The sequence below is a fragment of the Lissotriton helveticus genome, chromosome 5_1 (assembly GCF_964261635.1).
Source record: "Lissotriton helveticus chromosome 5_1, aLisHel1.1, whole genome shotgun sequence".
In the NCBI taxonomy this organism is placed as follows: Eukaryota; Metazoa; Chordata; class Amphibia; order Caudata; family Salamandridae; genus Lissotriton; species Lissotriton helveticus.
In genome coordinates this window covers 2,006,519,062-2,006,544,765 of record NC_136065.1, presented here as the reverse complement: position 1 = coordinate 2,006,544,765, position 25,704 = coordinate 2,006,519,062, and the positions used below count along the sequence as shown (strand labels likewise).

Below are 25,704 nucleotides of genomic sequence, written 5' to 3'. Positions count from 1 at the left end.
AGAGCGTGTAGAACCCCCCATTAATATCAAGGCACATGTGATCCGGTTCGACCGGACTTCTTGTATGTTGCACAGTGCCTAAAACCCATCTTAATTTAACAGAGCAGTTAAACACGGCATTACGATTTGGAGCTTTAAGAAAGTCCTTCCTTCGACGGTATCTAGCACCAGGTGAATATTCGTATATGTTTCAATGATGGAAATGGATTTGTTGATGTCGCCAGCGACAATGGTTGCGTAGTAGCCGTATGGTAAGCCTGTGTCTATGCTCAACGGGTTATGTTCACGCTTTATGTTAAATTTGGTATCGATTGGTGCAAAGGTATTCCAGGTTCTCGCGTATTGGATTTCTGTTAGGACTACCTCCCAATCCCCATTGAGGTCCACAGGTTTAGCCAATTTCACTGTGTAATTATAAATCTGGTTGTCGGGGAACATATTCTTGAAGGCGCTGGATGGCAGGGAGATACAAAAAGGGAGATGTCTACAGCTTATCAACAGCTTTAGGCAGGCCAAAAACTCTCACACCCTTCAGGGAGCTGGTCAACACCCAACTGTTAAACTTTCCCGGCCAGCCCCGCCATTTGACATATGCCTGGCTGTCAGCTTCGCTACTTTTCCTTTTCAGAACCTTTTCAACCCTATACACCCTGTGTGGATCGGCGGGTACCATTTGTGTCTCTTCCTTGTAAAAGACTCTAGGCACTGCTTCCCCATTGTAGTCCTTTAACCTGTAAATATACAACCCCTCTTTAAGCTCCACACTTTCCACTATAGAGATGTCTTCGCTAAAAGTCTGTTGGTACCCCTTCGAAAAGATCCCTTTCAACTTTGAAATCCTTACATAATCACCTTTTTTTAAAAAGAGGTATCTTCACCCTTGTAGTGAAATGACATCCGTACACCGTTCTCCAGACCCTTAATGAATTACCAGGTGTTACCTCTATGGGTGCTGTTTTGATGGTTCAGTGATAACTGGCATTACAAAAATCTATTTAAAGTCTGTAGAGCACCCACGTATCTGTAGGTGTTGTAGGCCGTAAAAAATCTCCACATCTTAGACTTTAAAGTTCTGTTAAACCATTCTACAACTGCTGCTTTTACTTCCGTGTGTGTTACAAAATGCTGAACCTCATGCTGCTTTAATAATTTCTGAAACACCTTGTTTAAGAATTCTTTCCCCGCGTCTGTTTGTAGTTTTTGAGGGATTCCCCCCTTCTCGAAGATGGCTTTAAAAGCAGCTGTGACACAAGCACCACTTTTATCGCGTAGAGGTTCTGCAAAAGCATACTTGGTCAACATGTCTATGATGGTTAATATATAAAGAGCTCCATTGTTAAGTTTTGCTAAATCTTTAAGGCTGATTATGTCCGCCTGCGCATTAACAATTGTAGGTCGCCTCTTAAAACGCCTTCTGGCGGGCTCGTGTGTTGAATACGGCTCCTCCCCTGATAACCAGGTCTTCACCCTTGATCTGTTTTCAGGTTCATTTTTAACTACAACCCTTCTTTACAGAGTTCGGAACTTCAAAAGCTCCCAACCCCCTTTGTATCGTAATAATGTTTTCTTAACCGGAATCCCGACATGTTATCATCCGGTACAGTCCATGAAATGAAAGCAACAGTGAGTTTTGCATGGGCATTTGTTGCACGTATGAAGGCCTACCGGACCAAAGGCTACACCGTGGGGGCATTGAACTCTGCCACAGTCTCTTCCTGTAACACGGCAGCATCACATGTTGGTTCCCCCGCCGCCGCCGCTCTGGACATCTGCGCGGCCGCTGAGAGGGGGGGACTACAGCGACCAGGACCCCCTGTGCGAACACGCCCACTTCCGCGCCCGGAGGCGCTTGAAAGGCAGGCTGAGCTTCGGTGGAGCGGGGCTCCATTCAAAGCAACACCGAGTTTTGCGGGGGCATTTGTTGCACGTAAGAAGGCCTACCGGACCAAAGGCTTCACCGTGGGGGCATTTAACTCTGCCACAGTCTCTTCCTGTAACACAGCAGCATCACCTGTTGGTCTCCCCCGCCGCCGCCGCTCCTGACATCTGCGCGGCCGCTGAGAGGGGGGGACTACAGGGACCAGGACCCCTGCGCTCTCATGCAGGCACACACGCCCGCTTCAGCGCCCGGAGGCGCTTGAATGGCAGGCTAAGCTTCGGTGGAGCGGAGCTCCATTCAAAGCAACACTGAGTTTTGCGGGGGCATTTGTTGCACGTAAGAAGGCCTACCGGACCAAAGGCTACACTGTGGGGGCATTGAACTCTGCCACAGTCTCTTCCTGTAACACGGCAACATCACCTGTTGGTCTCCCCCGCCGCCGCCGCTCCGGACATCTGCGCGGCCGCTGAGAGGGGGGGGACTACAGGGACCAGGACCCCATGCGCTCTCTCGCAGGCGCACACGCCCACTTCCGCGCCCAGAGGCGCTTGAAAGGCAAGCGCAGCTTCTGTGGAGCGGGGCTCCATTCAAGGCAACACCGAGTTTTGCGGGGGCATTTGTTGCACGTAAGAAGGCCTACCAGACCAAAGGCTACACCGTGGGGGCATTGAACTCTGCCACAGTCTCTTCCTGTAACACGGCAGGATCACCTGTTGGTCTCCTCTGCTGCCGCCGCTCCTGACATCGGCGCGGCCGCTGAGAGGGGGGACTACAGGGACCAGGACCCCCTGCGCTCTCAGGCAGGCGCACACGCCCACTTCCGCGCCCGGAGGCGCTTGAAAGGCAGGCTGAGCTTCCGCGTCGCGGGACGCGCGCGGGCGGCGCCGGGAGAAGCACGGGACCAGGGCGGACCGTCTAAGGCCTTCAGAGGCCGGAGGAGGCTGGGCTGGGCCCCCCCCTCTAACAAGGTCAGGAACATTGCCATCGACATCGATGACTAGATCCCGCCGATATATATTAACTTTATATTTTATGTTAAATTGATTTAATTCTGTGTTAACAATGCCAATGTTAGTATAGCTGGTTTGCGATACAGAGTATTTTCGAGGGTGAATTTTGTTAGACATACACACGGCAATGGCAAGGCGTCGCGCTAAACCACAACTTGAAAATGCACGCAACACCATCGATACATATCTAGTAAAGGCCGTAACTTAATGAAGAAATTGATCGCACCGAATGGCGACTTTCTATGGTATCAAGCATCCTGATAGCTGACCAGGTCAACACAAGTAGAATATCCAGCCCTACTAGTGAAGCTGATGCAGACATGGTAATGCTAGAGGATACGCAAAACAATGGCACCAGTAATTCCTGCATTTCCAATTCACCCAGACTGTCTGCTACTACTGATATTAGTCCTTGTCCCTCACCCTCCCCCCAGGTCAAACAAAAGTGTTGCAACAAGAAAACATCGGGACAGGGTAATTTAAAGGGGAAAAAGGATTAAAGAATTAATGTAGCGGGGAACATGGTTACCACACGTACAAGGGCTAAGTTAAATCAAGAGACACCACTTGGTAATTATAGTTTGGACGCAATCTTCGATAAAAGGCTCGAATTGATTAGGCCCTTAAACGAGAAGGTGGACAATTTGGCTAGGGAGGTTCACAAATCTATACTACTACAATAAAGGAAGAACTTTCAGCCTTTGAGGCGGGTAAACTCGGGAACCACAGCGCCAATCCACACACCCGATACACCGTTGGAATCGTCAGGGTGTATAGATGGTTATAGGCTATATAAATAAAAAAAAAACGTTATTTAAAAAATGTAAAGTAAAAATCAAAGTAGTGCCTCCGAAGTAGCGCCGGCCGCGACTTGCGTGCTCACGTCAGGAGCGCGACAAGGAGCGGCGACGTCCAGGAGCGCGACGAGGAGCGGCGGACATGGCGCGGGGAGGAGCGGTGACGTGAGGAGAAGCGGACAGGTCAGCGGCGGTGCGAGCAGCAGACAGGCGGGAGGAGCGGCGGCTCAGGTAAGGGGACCCATGTCGGGGCAGGCGGGGGTCGGGGCAGGTGGGGGTCGGGGCAGGCGGGGGACAGGCTGGGCAGGGGCCCGGGCTGCTGCACAATGTCGGGGAGGGTGGGGGTCGGGGAAGCCTGTTGCACCCGGACAAGGTCGGGACGGACTGCTAGTTAAGTAATAAAATGGAGAAAGTAATCATGAGACCTCATCAATAAGTAGGTCCAATTACCGAGGTGAATAAGGGAAACAAAGGAAAAAATAATAAAATTAATCGAGCTATAGTGGCAACCAACTTTAGCCCTGCTACGGTGCCAAACATAAGTAAAGCCCCAGAGAATAACCAGAAAGCAGGAGACCAGCGAAAGAATATCCCCCAAACTGTTGATCAGGGTACCCAAGGTATAGAAAAACCATTACCTGTAGAACAAATCAGCAGAGATAGCAAAGATCTAACTAAAGAAACTGATAGACAAATTCCAGCTTTTATCAATCTTCTGCCAGAATGTGGTGCTTATGTTACGGTACTTGTAAATGTCCCTAAATTAAGGAAGAGCCAAAAGGAAACTCATGATATACTTAAAAACAAACTCTCTATTGGCTATCTAAAAACTGTAGTTTCCCAGAGGTGGGAGCCAATCAGATCATATTAACCCAAAGGGTGGGTTGGGTGGGCCCCCTCGGGAAAAAGTTCGAGGGGGATTGTATAATTATAAATTTCCAATCACCCCACTGGGCAAAGAGCACTCTTGCCAATGCCCCACCTCCATCAGCCTGGGAGTTTAACATGACTCTCCTCCCTTTGGGATACTTCTATAGACATTTACTGGACCCCAAACACCATACCAGTAATAATTCTAGTACCAGTAGATCAACAGCACTATCCATGCCTCGTTCCTGCTACACAATTCCAACATTTAATAGATTCCAGCCATTTGATTCTTTAGAGAATAACGATTGACTCATACCGTTCAAGGGCATAATACAAGCAAAATCTCCCACATGGTCACAACAGAAAGACTTAGATGAATTAGGCAATAAGCCATTGGTAAACAACCTACAGCTAGACACAGCAGTATCTGAACTGTATAGGTCCATATTATGAATAAAGACGAGTTTTACATCAAACCAAAGAAGGCACTAACTGCCTTAACACAAACAAACTTAGAAGTGCCTACATCCCCTTTGGTGGGCAAACCTGTCCTACCCCAAGGAGATTCAGTTATTGCTCATTTAGGCCCAGAACCAGGTTACAGCATAGTTAGCTGGAATATAGCAGGCCCCAAAATAAAGTTGGATTCACCATTCTGGAGGGACTTTATTACTGCAGGTTATGACATCATTTGTCTCCAGGAGACATGGTGTAAGGAACCCATTTTTATAGAGGGTTATACCTCACATTGGCTAAATGCGGTTAATTCTGCAGCAGGCAGAGCAAAATGTGGTCTTCTTTTGTTAATATCTAACAAACTAGTTGCCTGTAAAAAAAGAAGCTGTTCCGCAGTAGATACAAATAGCCAGGTATTACAATTAAAATTTAGCAATGGTAAAGATTTAATATGGATTCATTATTACAATAATATTTTCGATGTCAACAGAGAGAAAATTCTTTACCCATTAGAGAATAAAATTAATAAGGCTCTCGCAGTGTCTCGAAAAGAGGCCATTATCCTCTGGGCGGGTGACTTTAACATCAAACCCTGCCCACTGGCCAGGATTAATTCATGTGGCCATAGGAAGGAGATTGGCAATGGGGAGGTCGGTGATGACTTACATTTTTCCACACTGCAAATATGGTATGGCTTTAAATACATTATTGGCTAAATTCAACCTGGATATGTTGAGCTGCACTAAGAACAATGACAATATTAATTGCCCTACCTTTACAGGAAGGAATGCAAATACTAATATCGATCATATTTTGCTCTCTAGTGGCACTGAATACTCCAACCTTTGGGTTATGGAAAAGCCCTTAGGCGACCATAATAGCATATCCATATCATTATTGTGCTGGGGAAATAAACAAGCTACTGACAGTAATTGTATTACTAATGTGGTAGCTACCAGACCAAATGGAATGAGGATCAAATGGGCCGGCATTGACCCTCAAAAAACGCATATGGAGGTGGTGAAGAAATGTCGCATAGAGATAGAAAATTGCCTTAGGGACAAAGTCAATTCTACCATCCTGTTTGATAGCTTTGTAAAGATAAATGAAACCATAGAAAGCCTTTTCACTAAAAGAACCAGTGGGAAAAGGGCAGCGACCTCAGGTTGGTTTGACAAAAATTGTACCCGGGCTTTACAAGAATTAAAACAAGCGTTGAATACCAAACCCCGTAATAATGTAACTATTAAGATGTTACGAACTGATTATAAAATAGCTATTTTTAACAGGAAAAGAGTTTTGCAAGATGAGGCCTGGCTTAACCTTAATCTAGCGGCAGACACAAATAATAGTAAACTTTATTGGGAGACTATAAATAGTCCTTTCCTAAAGAATGATAACGTGCCTGAAATAACTTCTTATGTAGAATGTAACGCATGGATTGAACATTTTACGAAGATTTTTAACCCAGATAGATCTAATTTAGATTTAAATATTTGTAATGCTTCCATTTGGCACACTTAACCACTATCAATAAGTTTAGATGAGGTATATGAGGGCCTAACAAACAGTAAGGGAGGCAAAGCACTGGGCCCGGACGGGGTCCCTGCAGATCTATACAAAACAGAAATGGACCTCTGGGCCCCTATTTTAGCAAGGTCTTTTAATGTGGCAGCGGAGGGTCAATTACCAATATCCTGGGGTCAATCACTAATTATTCCCCTCTTTAAGAAAGGGTCTAAATCTGAGGCGTGTAACTATCGCCCTATGCCTCTATCAAAATAATGAGTAGAATTATGTTAAAGAGGTTGGAAACATGGGCAGAAGAATATGATATTTTATCTAAAGCACAATATGGTTTTAGAAAAGGTTTAAGAACCTTAGAACAGTCTGTTAACCTCAACCTTTTGATCAATAAATACACTGTTGCCAAGGAAGGAAATGTGTTCTTCTGCTTCGCGGATTTGAGTAGCGCCTTTGATCTCGTGGATCATGCCATATTATGGCAAATCCTACTTGATCAGGGTGCTCCCACGGAAATAGTACATTTTTTAGCGAGGCTCTACGAGAGGCTATCTTGTAAAGTACGTTATGGCTCAGCTGGTGAGCGTACCCCGTTTTTTAAGGTTACAAGAGGCATACACCAGGGTTGTGTCTTGGCACCGCTTTTATTTTCTTTATTTATTAACCAAATAGACTCAACCCTAGGTCAGATCCCAGCAGATGCCCCGCTTATAGATGGGGAAGCAGTTCCAATCTTATTATATGCGGACAACGCTGTTTTAATATGGCACACCCAAATTGAAGTACAGCGTCTTATAGACAACTTTACAATGTTCATAAAGAGCAGGAAACTTAAAGTTAATAAAACTAAGACCGTTGTCATGGCATGCGGGAAAAAAGCCAAATTGGCTAGTCCTTTTTTTATAGAAAAGGATAAAATGCAATCAGTCAAAACGTTTTGTTATCTTGGGATAACATTTGCCGGTGATGGGAAGTGGATACACGAGCATGATAATATAAGCCTTGAAAATGAGCAGGAATACTAACAGCATATTCAGTTTTTCTAGAAAACTGGGGGCCAGAAGAATTAAAGACATGATAACCATTTATAACGCTAGATGTGCGTCATCTGCATTATATGGGGCAGGAATATGGGTCCATCAAAGTGGGAAATTATTACAACATGATGAAAATAAGTTTCTTAAGAAATTGTTGTGCGTCCCTCCCTCAGCATCAATCAAAGTTGTGCATGAGGAAGTAGGTCTAAATTACTTTACAGACTTAGCTGCATTACGCCCTTTGACACTCTGGCGCTCTATCTGGTCAAAAACTGAAACGCTATTTACACAAAAAATTATAAGAGATTGTTTGAGGCTCGAACATTTTTCCCATATCCTATGGCTTAAATATATTTATTTCTGGTACAACCTCCTATTTGACTGTAATATCCTTTCTGCACCAGAGTTTGCAGCCTCAATTACAAAGAAGGATTTAAAAGAAAGGTTTTTATCATATAGGAAGGGGGCTAGAGAAAGGGAGTCTAGGAAGCTACCCACTTTTGCTTTTTATCTGGGACTAAATTTAAACAAAGGCTACCAAGCTTACCTATCTATAGTCACACGTAATTCCCATCGGTTTGTTTTAACTCGTCTCAGGCTAGGAATTGTGCATCACTTGGTGGCATTTCCGCATATGAAAGTTAGTACAAACTCTGCATGCCCTTGCGATCATACCTCAAGACAAAGCTGCTGCCACTTTTTATTGTTTTGCAAATTTTACCTTTTTTTAAGGAAATTTTACCTAAAACCTATTTTCTTAAAATTAAATGTTCGTTCCACAAAATCAGCAATGAAATTAATGTTGTCCCTTGAAAGTCCAGACATTTGCTTCTTCATTGCAACGTACATATGAAATGCATAGCCGCAAGAAAATCTATCATTCTTTGATGTAACCGTTTGGCTATTTACATAAAGTTATAAGCTGAGATTTATTCCATCTTGTCTGTACATATATATATATAATTATTGGAGAATTAGGTATTGTTTATACTGTTGCATTTTTCTAATTACTAATTTATTGCTAAATTTGCACATAAGGGGTATGGTATTGTACATATGTATAGTTTCTAGGAGGGATGTATAGCATATTCATGATATTTATTTTTTGGTACCCGGTGTTGCTTTTATCATGAGTTGTAATTGAGAATTGGTAACTCTGATGCTTTTTAACTTACATTAATGTTTTTATGGATGTATGTTGTATGTTCTGCTTATCTGGTTATGTTTTGACAAACCGAAGAAAAGCATTTTGAACTGAACGATGCCTGTTTTGTGTAAGGACATTTTATTAAAAATAAAGAATATTACAGGAACATGCACAGTAAATACTTCACATTTTCATAGTACGTGTCTTATTGGCTTTAAAAGGATCTGCCATAGCTACCAATACCCCCCTTAGCGCCTGCTACCCTATGCAGTGGCATTCTATTGTTTTCTTCTAAATAGGAACTTGTATGTGACATTAAATAATACCTTGTTTATTTTAAAACAACCTTCAGGGGCTAAAGAACATATTCTTCTATTTTTCAAATACATAGTATACATACGCCTTTCTGCAAGTCATGCTATCATCTTTCTATCAAAGCACGTACACAACCCAGGCATACGACGTAGTTTTGAGCTTGGTTCACTGGCGTAGCAGATCTTATTGAATGTCGATGACAAGATCTCAAGCATGTTGTGGTGGACACATTTCTTTTCAGCAGATAGCCCATAGACCACCCTTAACAGCTCATACACCTGGTACGGGTCTAAAAACTGTTCTTGCTCTGTATGATTCGCCCAAAAACTCGTGCGCAGCCGTCGGAGGATCCTTAATTTAATGTCCGCAATAAAGTCTGTAATAGTCACGTTTGACACAGGCTAGCACAACAGCTACTGAAAAACCTTAACAGCCAATATGGCTTGGTGGGGTACGCCTGGTGTTTCCTTTTCACATGCACCTCTCTAAGAGGCACAGCCACATTTCCTGTGAGCATCGTTGTTTTGGCATGTGGAACTTTCAGTCTGTTTCGAACACCACAGACAGTAAACATTAACATCGTTAACTTTCGAAGGCTGCCCTTCTGGTCCGGATCTTTTTGGGAATGCTCTCTACGGATCAAAAAGAAGAAAGAGAGACAACCCAATTAGTTAAAAATAAATACCTTAATATACACGTTGACCTACTATAATGTTTTTACCAACATCAGCATCTTCACAGCACTCTGCGGCGGCTCTGAAATCTTGAGAGTCCATCGAGACCCCTCGGTCTTCAGAGCTTGTACTGGGCTGTTGCATGACGACCGGCTCCGGAACTGCTTCTTCTAAAAACCCCATATCTTCATAGACGAGTGAGTTAGGAGTAACTATAGATTCTTCACTCTCTTCCATGTTGAAGAAATTGCTTTGAGCATGCCCAACACCATTACTCTAGCCCTCACTGTCGCTGCTGTCAACCTTAATTGGGGACACCAGTTGAGGCCAATCCTTGAGACTGAGCGTTTCCATCCAACGGCACAAGTCATTGTGAACACCAGTAATGTCGCAGCCCATATCGCTAGGAGTTTCATGTTGAGCATTCTTGCCCAAGACCATAAGTGTTATGCTACGATAATATCCATTGATAGTAGACTGTCCACCCACCAACGGGGTCCTTTTGATGCGTGGGCTATCACTTCGTATTGATAAGTTCATCTTTCTGTGCTCCTAGTTGCTGTACATGACGCTTAAGAAAGGCTTATATGTATTCTAGGCAACCCCCAAAACAGGCGTACCCCTCTACATCACATCATGCTCACAGGGTGTCCTAGGGTTCTGTTTCACTGGGATTTCCAAAACAACCCTTCCATACTTGATTCCACCCCTGGGGACACGTGATCACCTACGTGATTTCCGGGGCATGGTATATGTCACTTTTAAAGTGATGAGTAAGGTATCCCTATTTACTATTGATGTAAAACCCAAGGTCACATCACAAAATAGTAGGGTAATCAGGAGGCAGGCGATAGGGGCGAACAACTTGACCATTTAACAGCAGTAAAGAAACCGCTGTATTCCACACAATATTAATGTATTTCATCAGTACCTCATTAATCCTTACAGTGCAGATGAAGCATTCGCGTCATCTGCACCATCTAACCAGTATGGAGGATGTGAACATCTGGTCTTCCTAACACAGGAAATCGCCAGCTGAGGAGCTGTCACACAGACATAGCATGAAGGGAGTTGGGGCCTTAGGCACCGGGTGCTCTCAATATGATTGAAGCTTTGAGGTATTTCCCCGCTCACTGGCACTTATCACACTGGAGACGTTTTGTTGAAAATGGAGGAATCTTTCTGCCCCTACTAGCGAGGGCAATTTGAGTTTTTTTGCCTGTCATTGGGCTGTTCTGTATCCAAACCATGAAGGCCCAACAGTCTTTCTGCCCCCAGGTTGCAGATTGGGGTCCAGAAGGGGGTTACATAAAGGTTTTAAAGGGTGGCAAGGACTGTGAGAGAAAAGTACCAGACTGGAGTCTTTAGAAATTAGTTTTAAACTCCATCATAGGTACTAATCCAAACTCTCCACAGCTCTACACTGAGCCTCGCTAAAAGAGGAAATTGAAGTATCTAAGGCATGATAGAAACCCCCCTAGGACTCCAGGGAAGAGGAACTGAAAAACACTTCCTTAACATAACTAACCACCTTACACAACGTCCTCAAAGACACAATGGAAGAGGGAAAGGAGCCGGAATAGTGAGTTCAGTGCTTGGGACTCTGGTTGAGATGCTAGACGTCTGCCCAGGAGCAGCCCAAAAGCTCTTGTCGGCTCTGGCTGGCTGAATACCAGACACCCAGAGAACTGCATGCAGATCCTACGCTGGTGCCACACAAGGTGCCATCATCACTGCTGAAGATTTTCAGCAAACCTTTAGCGCTAGTGTGGGAAGCTTGAACTTTAAAGTGTAGCATAAACTCTGCAAGAGCAAAAGCCTTTTAATACATCAGACCCTAAGTGCACAATGTAAGGATTTATGGGACAGATTTAGAGTTTTATGCTACCAACCCCCAAAAAGGCCTTACAGAATAAAAAGTGAAAAATGTCCACCACACACTGGCAGTGTTTTCCCAGTTTGAGTGGATAGCTGTGGTTGATTTGGTAGCCTTAGACAGGAAAACAATGCGGGAATGTTGTCGAGGGGGAGCCCCTAAAATACGATGGTGTTGGTCCTGTCAAAAGGTGTTCCTTACCATCAGAATAAAAACATGTTCCCCAGAACTTTAAATGAGGCGGGAAAATGTGAGGAGAGGGGATGGGATATAAGTCAATTTACCACAAATATCTCAATGCTGGCCTCCTCTAAATTGGGCCATAAAAATATCTGAGAGATCCATTCCAATATTCTTATTATTTATTAAAACTAAAGTTGTGCACAACGTGCTAATGACAGAACTCTAGGCCTCTACTATGACTAACCTGAACGTTTAACAGATTCATGTCAACTAAATAGATTTCAACATGTCACTGGTCAAGCAACAGATCCACTCTGACACTTAGCCTTATGAGGCGGACAATCTGCGTACCCTAACACTGGATGAACACATATATAAGCAATTTTAAGGGTTACCCCAGATTTTTGCATTCCTTTACCATCCTTTGCTGAACTTTTTGTTGGCTTTTAGGACTCTGTGCACTTATTCCCTGCTAACCACTGGTAACATCCTTGTCCTCCACCCAAGTGGTATATTTAATTTACTTAAAAGTCCCTAGAATCTGGTGCTGCATGATCCAGTCCCTTCAAATTAAATGCTACTAGTGGGCTGCTACACGCATTGTGCCACCCACTAATGTAGCACTGTAAAACATGGCTCAGGCCTGACACTGCAGCCTGTAGTGCAGTTTTAAATTCCAATAAATAGCCCTTATCCCGGGCCCAAACCATCCCTTTTAATACTTATAAATCATCCCTAAGTTAGGCTAACCACCCCTAGGGCAGGGTGCATGCTATTTAAAAAGTAGGACATATGAGGTTAAGTTCTACATTTAATGGCGGTGAAAAACTCCTAGAGGTGTTTTTCACGCTGTAAGACTGTCTCTCTCATAGACTAACATTGGGTTGCCATAATACACTTACGAAGTATTAGCTTCAGTTTGGGAACAGACAAAAAAAAATGATGTTCCCTCTAATGAATTGTAACTTTAAATCCTCTTTAAAGGCAAGGTCGGATATTAAGTAACATTTTTTAAATGCCACTTTTAGAAAGTTGCCTAAACCAACTGTCCCTTTCTGGCAGTTTCCTGGGTCAAAGGTAGGTCAATGGCTCTCAGGTTGTGTATTGCTTCCATACATTGAGACAAAAGAGGCCTATGTGTGAGGGGAGTGGGTCTTCCTGATAGATTGGCTGCTGCAGGGCTATACCTTGCCTTTATAACACGTCAAGGAACCTGCCTGAAGGACACATAACAAATATGACACCAGGTCTGCCCCGGCCTTGATCCCCCTACAGAGTGTGAATCCAGGACAGGGGGAAGGACAAGAACTGTCCAGAACCAGCTTGGGGGTAGGACATGGAATTCTTCCACACAATGGCTGGCACAGGGATAAAAGTGGCACCTTCAGAACTTTGCATCAAAACACACCTGGACCTGTATGAGATTCAGAAAACGGACTGACTGCCCTGCTGTCTGAAAAAAAAGATTGGAATTTCTTCCCTAAAACCCTGACTCGCCAGAAGTGACTCAAAGAGTCAGTTGGCTGGCCACCTGTTTGACCTATAGGGACACAACAAGTTTTCAGAGGACTGCCGTGCTTTCCAGCTGACCAAACCCAACTGGATGGGACCTGGTCCCCACCGCTGAACTCTGTGGGAGTGAGCCCTGACTCCCCAAAGTGCTGTCCTTAAGGTCCAGAACCCTTGACTAGAGTCAGAGTTTACTCATCTCTACGTGAGAAAAGGTCTCACCAGATCAACGCAGCATGGCGCAGAACGTCATAGGACCTCATATCAAAGAAGAAGTGTGGCTCACTGGTTAGAGGAGGCAGACCTGAAAGCAGAGGTCAGCCCGGGACCAGGGTTCATTTCCCGGCTCGGCGGGGTCTTGAGTCCTAAAATGTCCATGGACTCGACAATTCTCGCTCCGGTGCCTACTCGATTCACGGGTTCACACTCTGCGACGCTGGGCAATAGCTTGCTTAATCTCCACAACGGCCCCTCGCGGCGGGATGCCTGGCTTTCACCTTGCGGATACCCTGCCGGGGTTATCTCACAGGGGAATACCAGGACGGGTTCCCTAAGCAAGCGCTTAGAAACCGCTCGGTGATTTGCGCTATATAAATTCCTGTACATTTACATTTACATTTACATTTACAAAGCACCTGGTCGGCAGCTTCACTTGAACTGACACAGGAGACCAACGCAGGATTGCGCATTGCAGGACCTTGCATTGCAGACCCATGCAGCCCTGGATCAGCAGCCTCAATAGGGCAGATGCAGCGCAGCAGAGAACGACACAGGACCTCGCAGTGCCACACCATGGACAAAAAGATACAACTCTTAGCAGGCCGAACTGGGTCCTGTACCCGGCCCATGCTCCATCGCGGTCAGCCTGAACTTGTGACTTTGTCCCAGTTCAGAGCGACCAGATCACCGGTTGGCGCTTTGTGCTTTTTGGCACCAATTGCACCTTAAACTTTAAAAACTCATACCTCTCGCTCCACCAATTGGATTTTTGTTGTTTTAGTATCATTTTATTTATTAATATTTACTCTACGTTTCTAAATTGGTTTGCAGTTTTCTTGAGTTGTGTTTTCACTATTTATTTACTGTTTGAGTGCTGCATAATTACTTTACACATTGCCTCCAAGTTATGCCTGACTGCTTTATATCAATCTACCAATCTACCCGTCTACACTTCTCAGATAATAATCCCATTTCTTACAGAGCTGTATTTTATTAATGCATTAATTTTATCATCAGCTTTGATCCACTGAAGCTCTTTCATATGTTGGTATTTAAGTTTCTTAGAAACAACTCATCTGCCGACTGAATACATTGGTGATCTCATAAATGAAGACATATACTGCATACCGGACATCATTTAGAGTATCTGGTTCCTCACCCAGTGATTCAAATATTCTCTGCAGATTCACTTCCTTTGCCTTGTCTGACTCCTCTTCTGTCTCCTTAATAGTACTGTAAGTCGCATGCTGAGCGTTCACATTGTCATTCCTTGAAAAGAGAGAAGTGTGGATGCTATTAAATGCTCATTTGTTCAAAAGGAAGTCGTAATGCTACTCGAGTAATCCTGTACTGTATCTGATGAGAGGTCGTGAAACATAGTAAATTGGTAGGAAGTGTGCAGACAGCATTCACCATGGGAAAAATGAGGAATAGAACAGTGAGTTTTGAACGGGAGCCTTTTACCACTTGATACATGATGAATAAGACTTCCCACAGTTATGGAAGCACGGGGACCGCTATTGTGAGATAAGTAAGGAATATAAGACCTCAGAGTGTAAAGGACCGGACAAAGGTGCACCTAGTCGGATACATTACTGGAGAGACTTCCCAAAGGAAAGTATACAGCTGGGAATCTGGACTGTAGAATGAATAAATGAAAAGCAGCTTAAAGATTAGAACAGTCGAAGGAACATATGCAGTGAGGAAAAACCAACTGTTAGTTGTACTGCATAATACAGAATATGTCAATGGTTTAAATGGGATTATATACTGTCACACAAGGCAATAATACACCAGTCTTTAATGTGAAATAATAAATAAAAAGTCAATTTAAAAAAAGTGACTGATAAGAACTTGTTTTTGAATAGCGCATTATATCGAACTCCCACTGTTTCTAAATTCTGTAAAAAATTAGCACTATAACCCACATTAACGATACTCAATATACCAATGTCAGAATGATGAAAGCCTGAATCTGCCTTGTTGGGATTCAGACTTGCGACCTTCTCAACACCGCATGCTTCAACTCATTGAGCCATACTGTTCCAATGAAATATAAATACAACTCATTACAATTCAATTCAACTTATTACAATACAATTTGCAAATCAAAATGAAAACCGCTACCAAGAAATAAATATAAATGGAGAAAAAAGAAAGCGTTAAAGAAAAAGACTTCTCACCATTCCTGACATCATTATGGTCAGCTGTAACCTCCTCAGATTGATTAGGTTCATTTATGCATCCTTCATCGTCATCAAGTTCTTGATGATCTTTCATTCCTTTCAAACGCTTACAATAGGATACACTATTTGTTACAGACCCTGATGGCTTAAACGACATCGCCATAATGCCTTTAAATTGAGTGATCTTCAAAGGGCTATTTCTGAACAGAACCTCTATTGTATCCAACTGTGGCCGTTTCACCAGTACGCAATCTTTCTGCCAAATATAAAAGTCTAAGTATCATGATTCAGGTAAATTTACTTGTTCATCTTTTGCTTCTCTGTCTTGTTTACAGATACTTTCATGTTTAAATTTATCTACCATATTTTGAGGCAAACTAGTGTTAAATATCCTCCAAAATGTTGGCTCAGACGGCGAACTTTCTATAGTAGCCTGTGGATGTAACCCGGCAGTCACTCACACTTGGCAGTTTGGTTGATGTAGTCATATCTGTAATAACTTTGCTTTTCAGTAGCCTTTTAATTGTGGACACAAATCTTTTTGCAATATCATTTGCTTGAGGACATATCTGGGTGATCGTTTCCTGGTCTCTCCCCTAGATTATGTATAAAGTGACGAAATTCACTACCTTTAAAGGTGGCTCATTGCCCGATTTGAGTACTGTTGATATTTGCCATTCTGTAGGTATTTCATCCAGTACTGGAAATACTTCAGTTGCAGAAGTAACAAGTCTAACTGTGGGAAAAAGGAAATATTAATATTAATCTAATATCACATACAAATAATGGCTGGACTCTAAGGGACCATAAAAATCAACAGCCACACTTGACCGCACATTGTATGGGAGTTCGGACATCTTTAATTTTTCTAATTGTTTCTCATTCCGAATAATCTGGCACAAATGAAAGGAACTTATGATCTGTTCAACCCACAAAACAATTTTCTTTCAATTGTTTTGTGGACCTGTGGCATCAAAGTTTTGTTTCAACTTAATAACAACCCATTTTCGGTAAACGTTAGCTCTGCTTGTACCCAATTAACCTTTAAAAAGTCAACATTCACTACCACTTCCACTTATTTTGATACTTAATTTATAGGGTTCCACTTATTGGCTGCTATTGTCGCAATGTTGGAATTTCTCTAGTTTTTTTCCTCAATTTGTTTTATTGTTATCACTCAGGCACAGACTCTCTGACAATGAACTTGATCGATTCCACTGCCAACAATTCACTTTGGTGGGCAGTGGATAATGAGAAATGTAGTCAGTCGGAATATGTTGTTTATCTAGTCTATGTAATATTGTGCCCCATTTCTAGATCTTAGGTGGGATCTTTTTTTGGATTACCATAAAGTGCAATATCTACTTGTTAGTCCGTTACAACTGTAAAAGGGCTTCCATATGTGAACAAATGATGGTGCTCAAAAGCCCCACAACTAACAAACTTTCCATTTCCTCCTCTGAACATGCTTTTTCTACATCTGTCAGGCTTTGAGTATCTTGCTATTTGTCCAGGCTTAAGCTTTACAATTGGACCTTGTAAATATTTTGTCCCAGGAACAATAGGGCAAACCCCACAGTCAACTCTGAGCACAATTTTGGATCAAAATAGGGCACATTTCCAGCAGCACTTTTTCTATTATTTTCTTAAATGCATTGTCACATTCTGCTGTCTACTAGAAGCTGAGTATCTTTCCAGTTAGTTCTCGTAATGTAGTGCAAAATGGAGTATGTACTGAGCACTATAACCTGCCATTTCCAAAAGGAATGCACATTTGACAACTCTTGGGTGACCCTTTTTTTGTTAATTGTCTTAATTTAAGTAGGATCTGGTCAAACCCACCTCTGATAGTCCTTTAGCATGCTCTTCCACATACTAATATTTCATCACTATAATTTAAGCGGTTTCTTACAGGCCTTATGCATTTTCTGATAATGTCCTTAAATCGTTCAGCTAATAAGGATATTTCACAATTGAGCCTTTTATCCTAAAATGCTCATCGATGAGTTAAGAAGACTGTAATATATTGTGACTGTTCACCTAATTCAAGTTGGTGATGCCCTTTATATAATTACAACTATAAGAAAACAACAGCACCATTTAGCCAGCTTTACATATTTGTTAAGAGGCACCCAAAATGTCTCTCTCTCTCTCTCTCTCTATAGCAGAATTTGACATATAAATGTTGTCACAGATGCACATCTTGTCGGTTTCTTTTTTGGGCCCTGTTGCAATTTGGGACACCCATGCAGTTGGTCTCAATATTGGTTCTATAATGTCTTATTCTATCAAGCTTTGCATCTCTTCAGCTTTCTGCTGGAAATGTACTGGTACTCTTCTACGATTTTGTGCTGCAGGTTTTATTATGTGAAGAGTTACCTGCACACCTTTTCATTCTTGCAGGCCTTTGAATAAATTTTTGCATTATTTGCTGATCATCTGTGATTTTCTATGGCAACAAGGCCCACTAATTGTATTGTAATGCTGCTAAGTAGACAAGTAGTAGGAGTTTTAACTTTGCGGGCATATTCCCCAACAAAAGTTACATTACTCTTAAAATGTTAATAGATTTTCAATATACTAAAATTTGATGGCTTGAGGGGTAGTTTGTTTTTTATCTTATCATATTCAGTTACACACATTATATTGCAGCTTGACCCGCTGTCTAATACAAATATTCCTTAATGCTGTCCTAACTTTAATTTTACAGAAGCTGAAAAGATGTCCTTTTTAGGTCTCGGCCTATTTCCATTCCGCAGGAATGGAATAGGACGAGTCTATAGCAGTGAAACCAAGAGTTTCACCATGAGCCCAAAAAAGAGGTTTTTCACGAGTGCATGTGCTCTCGTGCACGAGCTTGCTTGCATTTCCCCACAGGCTTCCGCCTGCCAGCAGCATTTCTTCTGCACTCGGCCCACCCCCTCCCTCTCCCTATGGTGCGCTCTGCCTCAGGCCAGCATCTCTCCTCCCATATCGTCACCCTTCCTCCCAGTCCCCACAAGCAGGCAGCAGCTTCAAAGGGATCTGCTTTCCCCCCCACCCATCAATCACCCTCCCACGCCAGCAGCTCTTCCCGCTCCGCCCCCTGCTCTCCGCCCCCTGCTGCACGGCCATGCCTCCCTTCTACTTCCCCAGCTAAAGGCTTCCGCTCCCCCCCCCCCCCTCTCGCCGCCGTCACTTATTCACGGCCGCAGCTTGCCTTTATGTTTGCACATTTGTGATGTGTGCTTGAGCGCTGCTGTTTTCAGACCCCGTCCGTCTATACTTCAGCTGTGAATAACTCCCCGTGTGAGCTTGCCTGTCTCTCTTGTCTCTACTCACACACAGCGCCGCTGCCGGTCTTGTCTTTCTGCCTGTGTTTCTGCACCTTTGGTCCTGTTTCTGCGCTGTTTTACATACGTGCATTTAGTTTTCGCTTTTTGCTGCTTGTCAGTTTGTTTTATTTGCTCATGTTTACTACTGTCTGTTCTTGCCATGTCTGTCTGTCATGCCTATCTCCACTTATTCTTAGCCTGTCTCAGCCGCGTTGTACTCTTACAATCAAGCGCTCCCTCCATCATGAGTCAAGCTGCCCGTGTCAGTATACCTACCCACGCACACATACACAGCTGGTCTGTTTACTTATCTGTTTTGCCTGTCTATAGCCTTTGCTTATATACATATATACATATATACTGTCAATCTGCCTCTGTTGCATCTCCCCCTGTAGGTCTTATTTACCTCAAAAAACACTCGCTGCTCGCCTCGTCCTACCTTACCGTTGCATTTCTGCCCTCTTACATATCATGTGTGCTTGAGCGCGGCTGTTTTCAGACCCCGTCCGTCTATACTTCAGCTGTGAATAACTCCCCGTGTGAGCTTGCCTGTCTCTCTTGTCTCTACTCACACACAGCGCCGCTGCCGGTCTTGTCTTTCTGCCTGTGTTTCTGCACCTTTGGGCCTGTTTCTGCGCTGTTTTATATACGTGCATTTAGTTTTCGCTTTTTGCTGCTGGTTTGTCCAGGTATACCTAGGACTCGTTTATTTCAAACCCTTTGTCGAGCTTTACAGTTGCTGAACATCTTTTATTATTCGTTATGGGGTAATACTGCCACATCCACAGCACTTTGTCATGTCTCTCCTCGTGTTATTTTGATTCACCGTATATTTACTCTTGCCTGACATTCCACGGGCTTCATTTTGGCTCCCATCAGAAGCTGCTTCTTCACTGGCCATAGACTGCTCAGCTCATTGTATTATCACAATTGTCTGCTTATAGTTTGTATTTTACTGATCCACAGTCTGCCACCTTTGTGTTGTGTGCATAACGCGTTAATTGGCCTCCGGCATTTGGCAGACCAAGCCTTCAAATTCACACGTAGCTGCTAATCCAGAAAGCGCTGCCCCGACCAGCTTCATTAACACGTGAACTCCTGTCTTGAACAAAACGTGCAGCTTTACACTGCAGCATTTCTTCCTGGAACGAAATGACCCACTGAGATTTAAATGACATCTTGAAATGCGCCTAATGCTTGGTCTGCTGTTGAATCCCTACAGATTAACCCTTCCTTGTCTCTGTCATGTCCTGTCACCTGCCGTTCCCAGACCTGTAGTCACATTTGTGTTTCATTGCACCAATAAGATTAGTGTTTTGATTCTTGTCACTGTCTGTGTAAACTCTTTTTAGTACATAGACTGACAACAATGTAACTCACGGGGATCCATTTGTAAATAAGATAAAAAACTATTAATAATTGTAACAGACAAATGTTTTTATAGGAAGGCCACTGCTGGCGCCGTCGAATACTTACATTTAAACACCAGGGTTAGTCTTGATTCCCGCACATGCCACTTTGTCCCACGGCCTGCGCTTACTGCCTGCAGTCCACTCTTACAGCTCCGTTTTCATTCCTGCTTTCTTATCTTTCTCTTAGTCTTTACTTATCTCGTCCCTTTCTCTCGCTTGATGTAAATCAAAGTGTAATGTTGAAATATACATTCTGATCTCTAACAGCGATAGCCTGAGCCTACACTTGCAAACACCGGCACAAATTGAGCAGCGAATGCTGGTAGCTAGTAATGCATTCCCTTCTTTCATTGCTCTTTCATTTGTGTTTTCTTTCCCGTAGAGTTCTGCCCTCCCACAACCTCCTTTTCTATTCAACTTCACACGACTAGAAACAAAGAGCTAGCAGTCTCGTCACCCTTCCGCCCTTGTTTAAATGTGGTGTACCGTTCGGGTGTTCATGCGGCGCTTTGAAGCTTGTATGCAACAGAAATTCTCAAGGTCGTGCACCTATAATCTGGCCCTTGATGGGTTTTACACTTCTGGTCTTTTGACAGCAGCGATGTGACTGTGTAGCAAGAGATGAAAGCCACGAGTTTCTTTACCGCAATTTTAACACAATATTTATTTCCCGTTTTCTTTCCGGGAAACTATAAGTGCCGAGGCTTCCCCATTTGGAACTGGTACGGATTTAGCCTCTGTTTTAAGTAGCTGCATTCGCATTGGGTTGGCCTGTTGCGTTCACCTTCGAACATACCGTGTCAAAGGATTACTGACAGTCATATAGTACAGACATCTTGATGCGGATGTTTGTGTTAGAAGCAAAACGTATTCCCTCCAGAATAGTAGAGGTACGTCTTATAAAAGGACCAACATACATACATGCGCACAGACAAACAAGCACCCTTGCACACGGACCAACAAACATACATGCGCACAGACACACAAGCTCTTTTTCACACCGACTAACAACCATACATGCGCACAGACACAACAGACACACAGGCACCCTTGTTTTCCGTCTGTCTGTTGGTTCCCCTTGTCTCTCCCCCTTCTTCCCTGCATAAAGCACAGCGTGGTACAAGCCTCCGTTTCTGGAAGTAGTAGTGAACATGTATTTAAATTCTACCCGTAGCTGTGTAGCCTAGTTAAGGTCTGTAACTCAAAACCAAACTCTGTGGCACCTCCACGGCCTTTGTGTTACTAATCTACTTAATTGCAGCCATGGTGCTGGCCTAAATGTCTAAGCCAGGGGAAGCAAGTTATAGTACCGTAAAAATACAGTGCTGTTGCTTGCTGCGCTGCTTCCCTTTGCACTTAACTTTACTTTGCTAGACTGCCTTACTGGTTTCCAAATATACATGTTTTGCTCATTTGGCACTATAAAATTTCACAAACTTTTTTTAGAAATATAGTTGTAATATACTAAAGGGGAATTTCAGAAAGTCCTCCTCATCTATTGGTGTCTTGTAATTCAGGGATTCTCCCGACCACTACAGCGCACAACATGGGGCAATGGGTCAGCCCATTTTAGCCATTAGCTAACTTGTCTGTGAGGGATAGCACTCTGTCATTTCAGAAGGAGCATATTTGCTTCCCAAGAAGTTTCTTTTGTGTTAGGGACAACTGTGGCAATATCTGCTCTTTAAGACAAAACAAGATATTTAGCTGTTAGCCACTCTTTGATTGGATTGTTGACGGCACAGCAGCTTCCCCAACAATACAGTTTTACAAAGAGCATGACAAAGCAAAGTATTGACAAAGCCAAACATCCTCCTGGAATCATTTATTGGGTTACATATATCGAATTATTCTCCATTCCAAAGTCCTGCAGGTGAATTGCATCAGATGTATTTTCTTTTGGTGATCTTTACTAATACGAAATTTCTGTTTTGGGAGGGTATGAGGTACTATCCCCCGCGCTCTCTCTCCTCTGACTCTGCTGGAGGTCTCTCTATGACTGTCTGTCACCCCCTCCCACCTCGCGCGCTCTCTCCTCTGCAGCCCGTCTCTGCCCCGCTCCCCATGCCGCAGTCTCTCCCTTTATCTTTCATTTATTTATGGCCGAGGCGCCGCCAGCCAGAACCAAAACAAACCGCAGAAATATTTCCTGTTTCTGTCTCTCCTTCTCTTTCTCTCTCTTTCGCCGCTCTTTCTCCTCTAATATATCTGCCTCTCTCGTGCCCTCTTTTCCACTGTCTATCGCTCTCTCTCTCTGTGCCTTTGCTTCTCTATCTTTTCCACTGAGCCTGTCTCTGCCTCTCTCTTTTCAGCTGTCGCTATCTGCCTCTCTCTGTGCCTCAGTATGCGCCCCTCTCTTTTCCACTGTCATTCTTCGCTTCTCTCTATCTTTGCCCCTGAATGTCTGTGTCTTTTCAATTGTGTCTGTCTCTGTATCTATCTTTCCACAGTCCGCCTCTGCCTTGCTCTGTGTATCAGCCTCCCTGTCTCTGTGATTTCCACTGTCTGTCTCTGCCCCTCTATCGTTTCCCCTGTATTTCCCTCCCTCTCTGATCCGCTCTCTGCTTCTGCTGCTTCTCTTTCTTTGTCAATTTGTCTGTCTCTGCCCCTCTTTCTCTCTTCCCTGCCTGTCCCTGCCTCTCTCTCTTCCACTGTCTGTCTCAGCCTCTCTCTCTGACTGCCCGTCTCTCTTTCTGTCCCGCTGTCTCTCTCTTTTCTACTTTGCCTCTCTCACTTTTCCACGTTCTATCTCTGCCCCGCTCTCTCTTTTTGACTTGCTCTCTCTGCCTGTTTCATTGTTTCTTGCCCTGACTGTCTCACGGTTTCTCTCTTTGAATGCCTGTCTCCATTTCTCTTCCGTTGACTCTGTCTGCCTGCTTTTTCTACTTTGCCTCTCTCCTTTCTCTCTTGTGCTTCTATCTGACTCCACTGCCCGTCTCTGCCTCTCTCTCACTATCCACTGCCTGCCTTTGCCTCTCTCTGTGACTGCCTCTCTCACCCTCTCTTGTTTTTCGTGCCTTCTTCTCCCCTGATTGCACTCGTTTTCCGTGCCTTCTGCTCCCCTGATTGTACTAATTTTTTGTGCCTTCTCCTCCTCTGATTGTACTCGTTTTTTTCATGCCTTCTGCTCCCCTGATTTTCTTGCCTTCGGCTTCCCTGATTGTACTCGTTGTTTCTTGCCTTCGGCTCCCCCACTCCATCCATCCATCCCCCCACTCCATCCATCCATCCATCCATCCATCCCCCCACTCCATCCATCCATCCCACTCCATCGATCCATCCATCCATCCATCCCACTCCATCCATCCATCCCCCCCACTCCATCCATCCATCCATCCACACACCCAACCACACACCCAACCACACACCCAACCACACACCCAACTACACACACAACCACACACACAAAACCACACACACACAAACACAACCACACACACACACAACCACACACAACCACACACACAACCACACACACAACCACACACATCTATCTATCTCCCTCACTCTATCTATCCCGCTCACTCTATCGATCTGTCTATCTATCGCCCTCACTGTATCTATCGCCCTCCCTCTATCTATCTATTGCCCTCACTCTATCTATCTATCGCACCACCACAGCATCACTCAGGGGCACTGCAGCATCACTATGCACTACCACAGCATCACTGAACGCCACAGCATCACTCGTCGCCACCACAACATCACTCAGCGCCACCCCAGGATCACTCAGCACCACCCCACCATCACTCAGCACCACCCCAGCATCACTCAGCACCACTCCAGCATCACTCAGCACCACCCCAGCATCACTAAGCACCACTCAGCATCACCATATCACCACTCTGCACCACCACAGCATCTCTCAGTGCCACCCCAGCATCAATCTGCGCAACCATTCAACAACAACTGGTTAAAATATGTTCTCTCAATGTTTCAAGCTTTATTACAAATGTCACAAAAAGATGTTAATATTTCACTTCTGTTCTTGAATTTTCGTCACAATAAAATACACTGAACATAATCTTCACAAAAGTTATTTACAAAAATTTAAGCTATTGCCATTATAAATTACAATCACTTTTATTTAGGTATTAATTATTTAAAAAAATTAAAAGCCATTGTAATTTGTAATATCAATACATCTAAGTCACGTAAATACAAAACATGTTGCATTACAAATGCTATAGGTGTCACATTTGCGAAAGGTATGACTTTTGGCATTGTAAATGACAAAGCTATTAATTTAGCTATTTTCAAAACCAACACATAAATAATAAAATTGTCATTTACAAGACCAATAGCTCAAACTTTCCTAATACGAGACCTATTGCATTGCAAATGCTTGTTAAACTTGCGTCAATCCAGACAGTTAATTTCTGCATGTTTTTATGTCTTCAGCTTATAAAAATGTTTTACGTATTTTCTTTTAGGTGATTTGTCTTCACTTCAGTTAACTTCAAAGTCCTCCATGTGCCTGATGTATTGTTTGGTTCATGTAATATCTTTTCCATAAGACCATTTTATCCTTGTTTTTGATGGAATGTTTTTCAGTCTAGAAAACAATGCATAGCAATTGTATTTTCCACATTTGTAGCATTTTTGACATTGGGCTGGGCACAGTCCTTGATTCAGATATGCTAACCCACATTTGTAACACATTTTATTTTTAGATCTATTGTCTTGCCAGGGTATTTGCATTGTTTCTGTGTTTTTTTTTTATTATGCTCAGCAACTTTGTTTTCCAGCGTCTGTGTCCAGTGCATGTGGCTCTGCCTTAACTTCTGTATACAATAGCTTTAATATTTCTGTTAAGCTCAATGGTTCCTTTATTAGCTTAGCTATAAAATTAGTGAAGTAGCAGCCCTCTACTGCCTTATCATTGTACAAACTAAAGAAACGTAGCAATAAATTACTAATTTACATTAGCATGTTACAAAATCGTCCATCATCTAATCTTCTCTTTGACATGCCATGCTGAATGTATATCTTTCATAGTCAATGTGACTTTGTGGGTGAAATAGTTATTTTAGACATTTTATTGTTCCAACTTAAGTACTTGTTTGAACATCAGGACATGTGGCTACTAATTCTCCAAAATCGTCTCCCACAAGTTTTAGGAACATAAATGATGCTTGGTCCTCTGCTGTTTGTCTTTTGTGTGTCACTTGCAAATAATGCTCAAACCTGCACATCCGTTTTTACCATCATGGTCCTAATGTTTGTGCCTAAGTATTGTACTTACTATATTTTTCTCTTTCTTTTGCCATGTCTGTAGATCTCATTGCCTTTTGCT

The 25,704-nt window shown here is 43.3% G+C and overlaps 1 protein-coding gene across 2 annotated transcripts in view; it reads right to left on the bottom strand.

Annotated features, from left to right (window-relative positions):
- Positions 1-25,704, bottom strand: part of LOC144756167 (E3 ubiquitin-protein ligase TRIM39-like) — a 408,111-nt gene that overhangs the window by 101,014 nt on the left and 281,393 nt on the right. For both annotated transcript variants that reach the window (XM_078645748.1, XM_078645747.1), the window contains exon 5: positions 14,656-14,765. In XM_078645748.1, the coding sequence (XP_078501874.1) occupies positions 14,656-14,765 (110 nt within the window). The remainder of the gene's footprint in view (positions 1-14,655; positions 14,766-25,704) is intronic.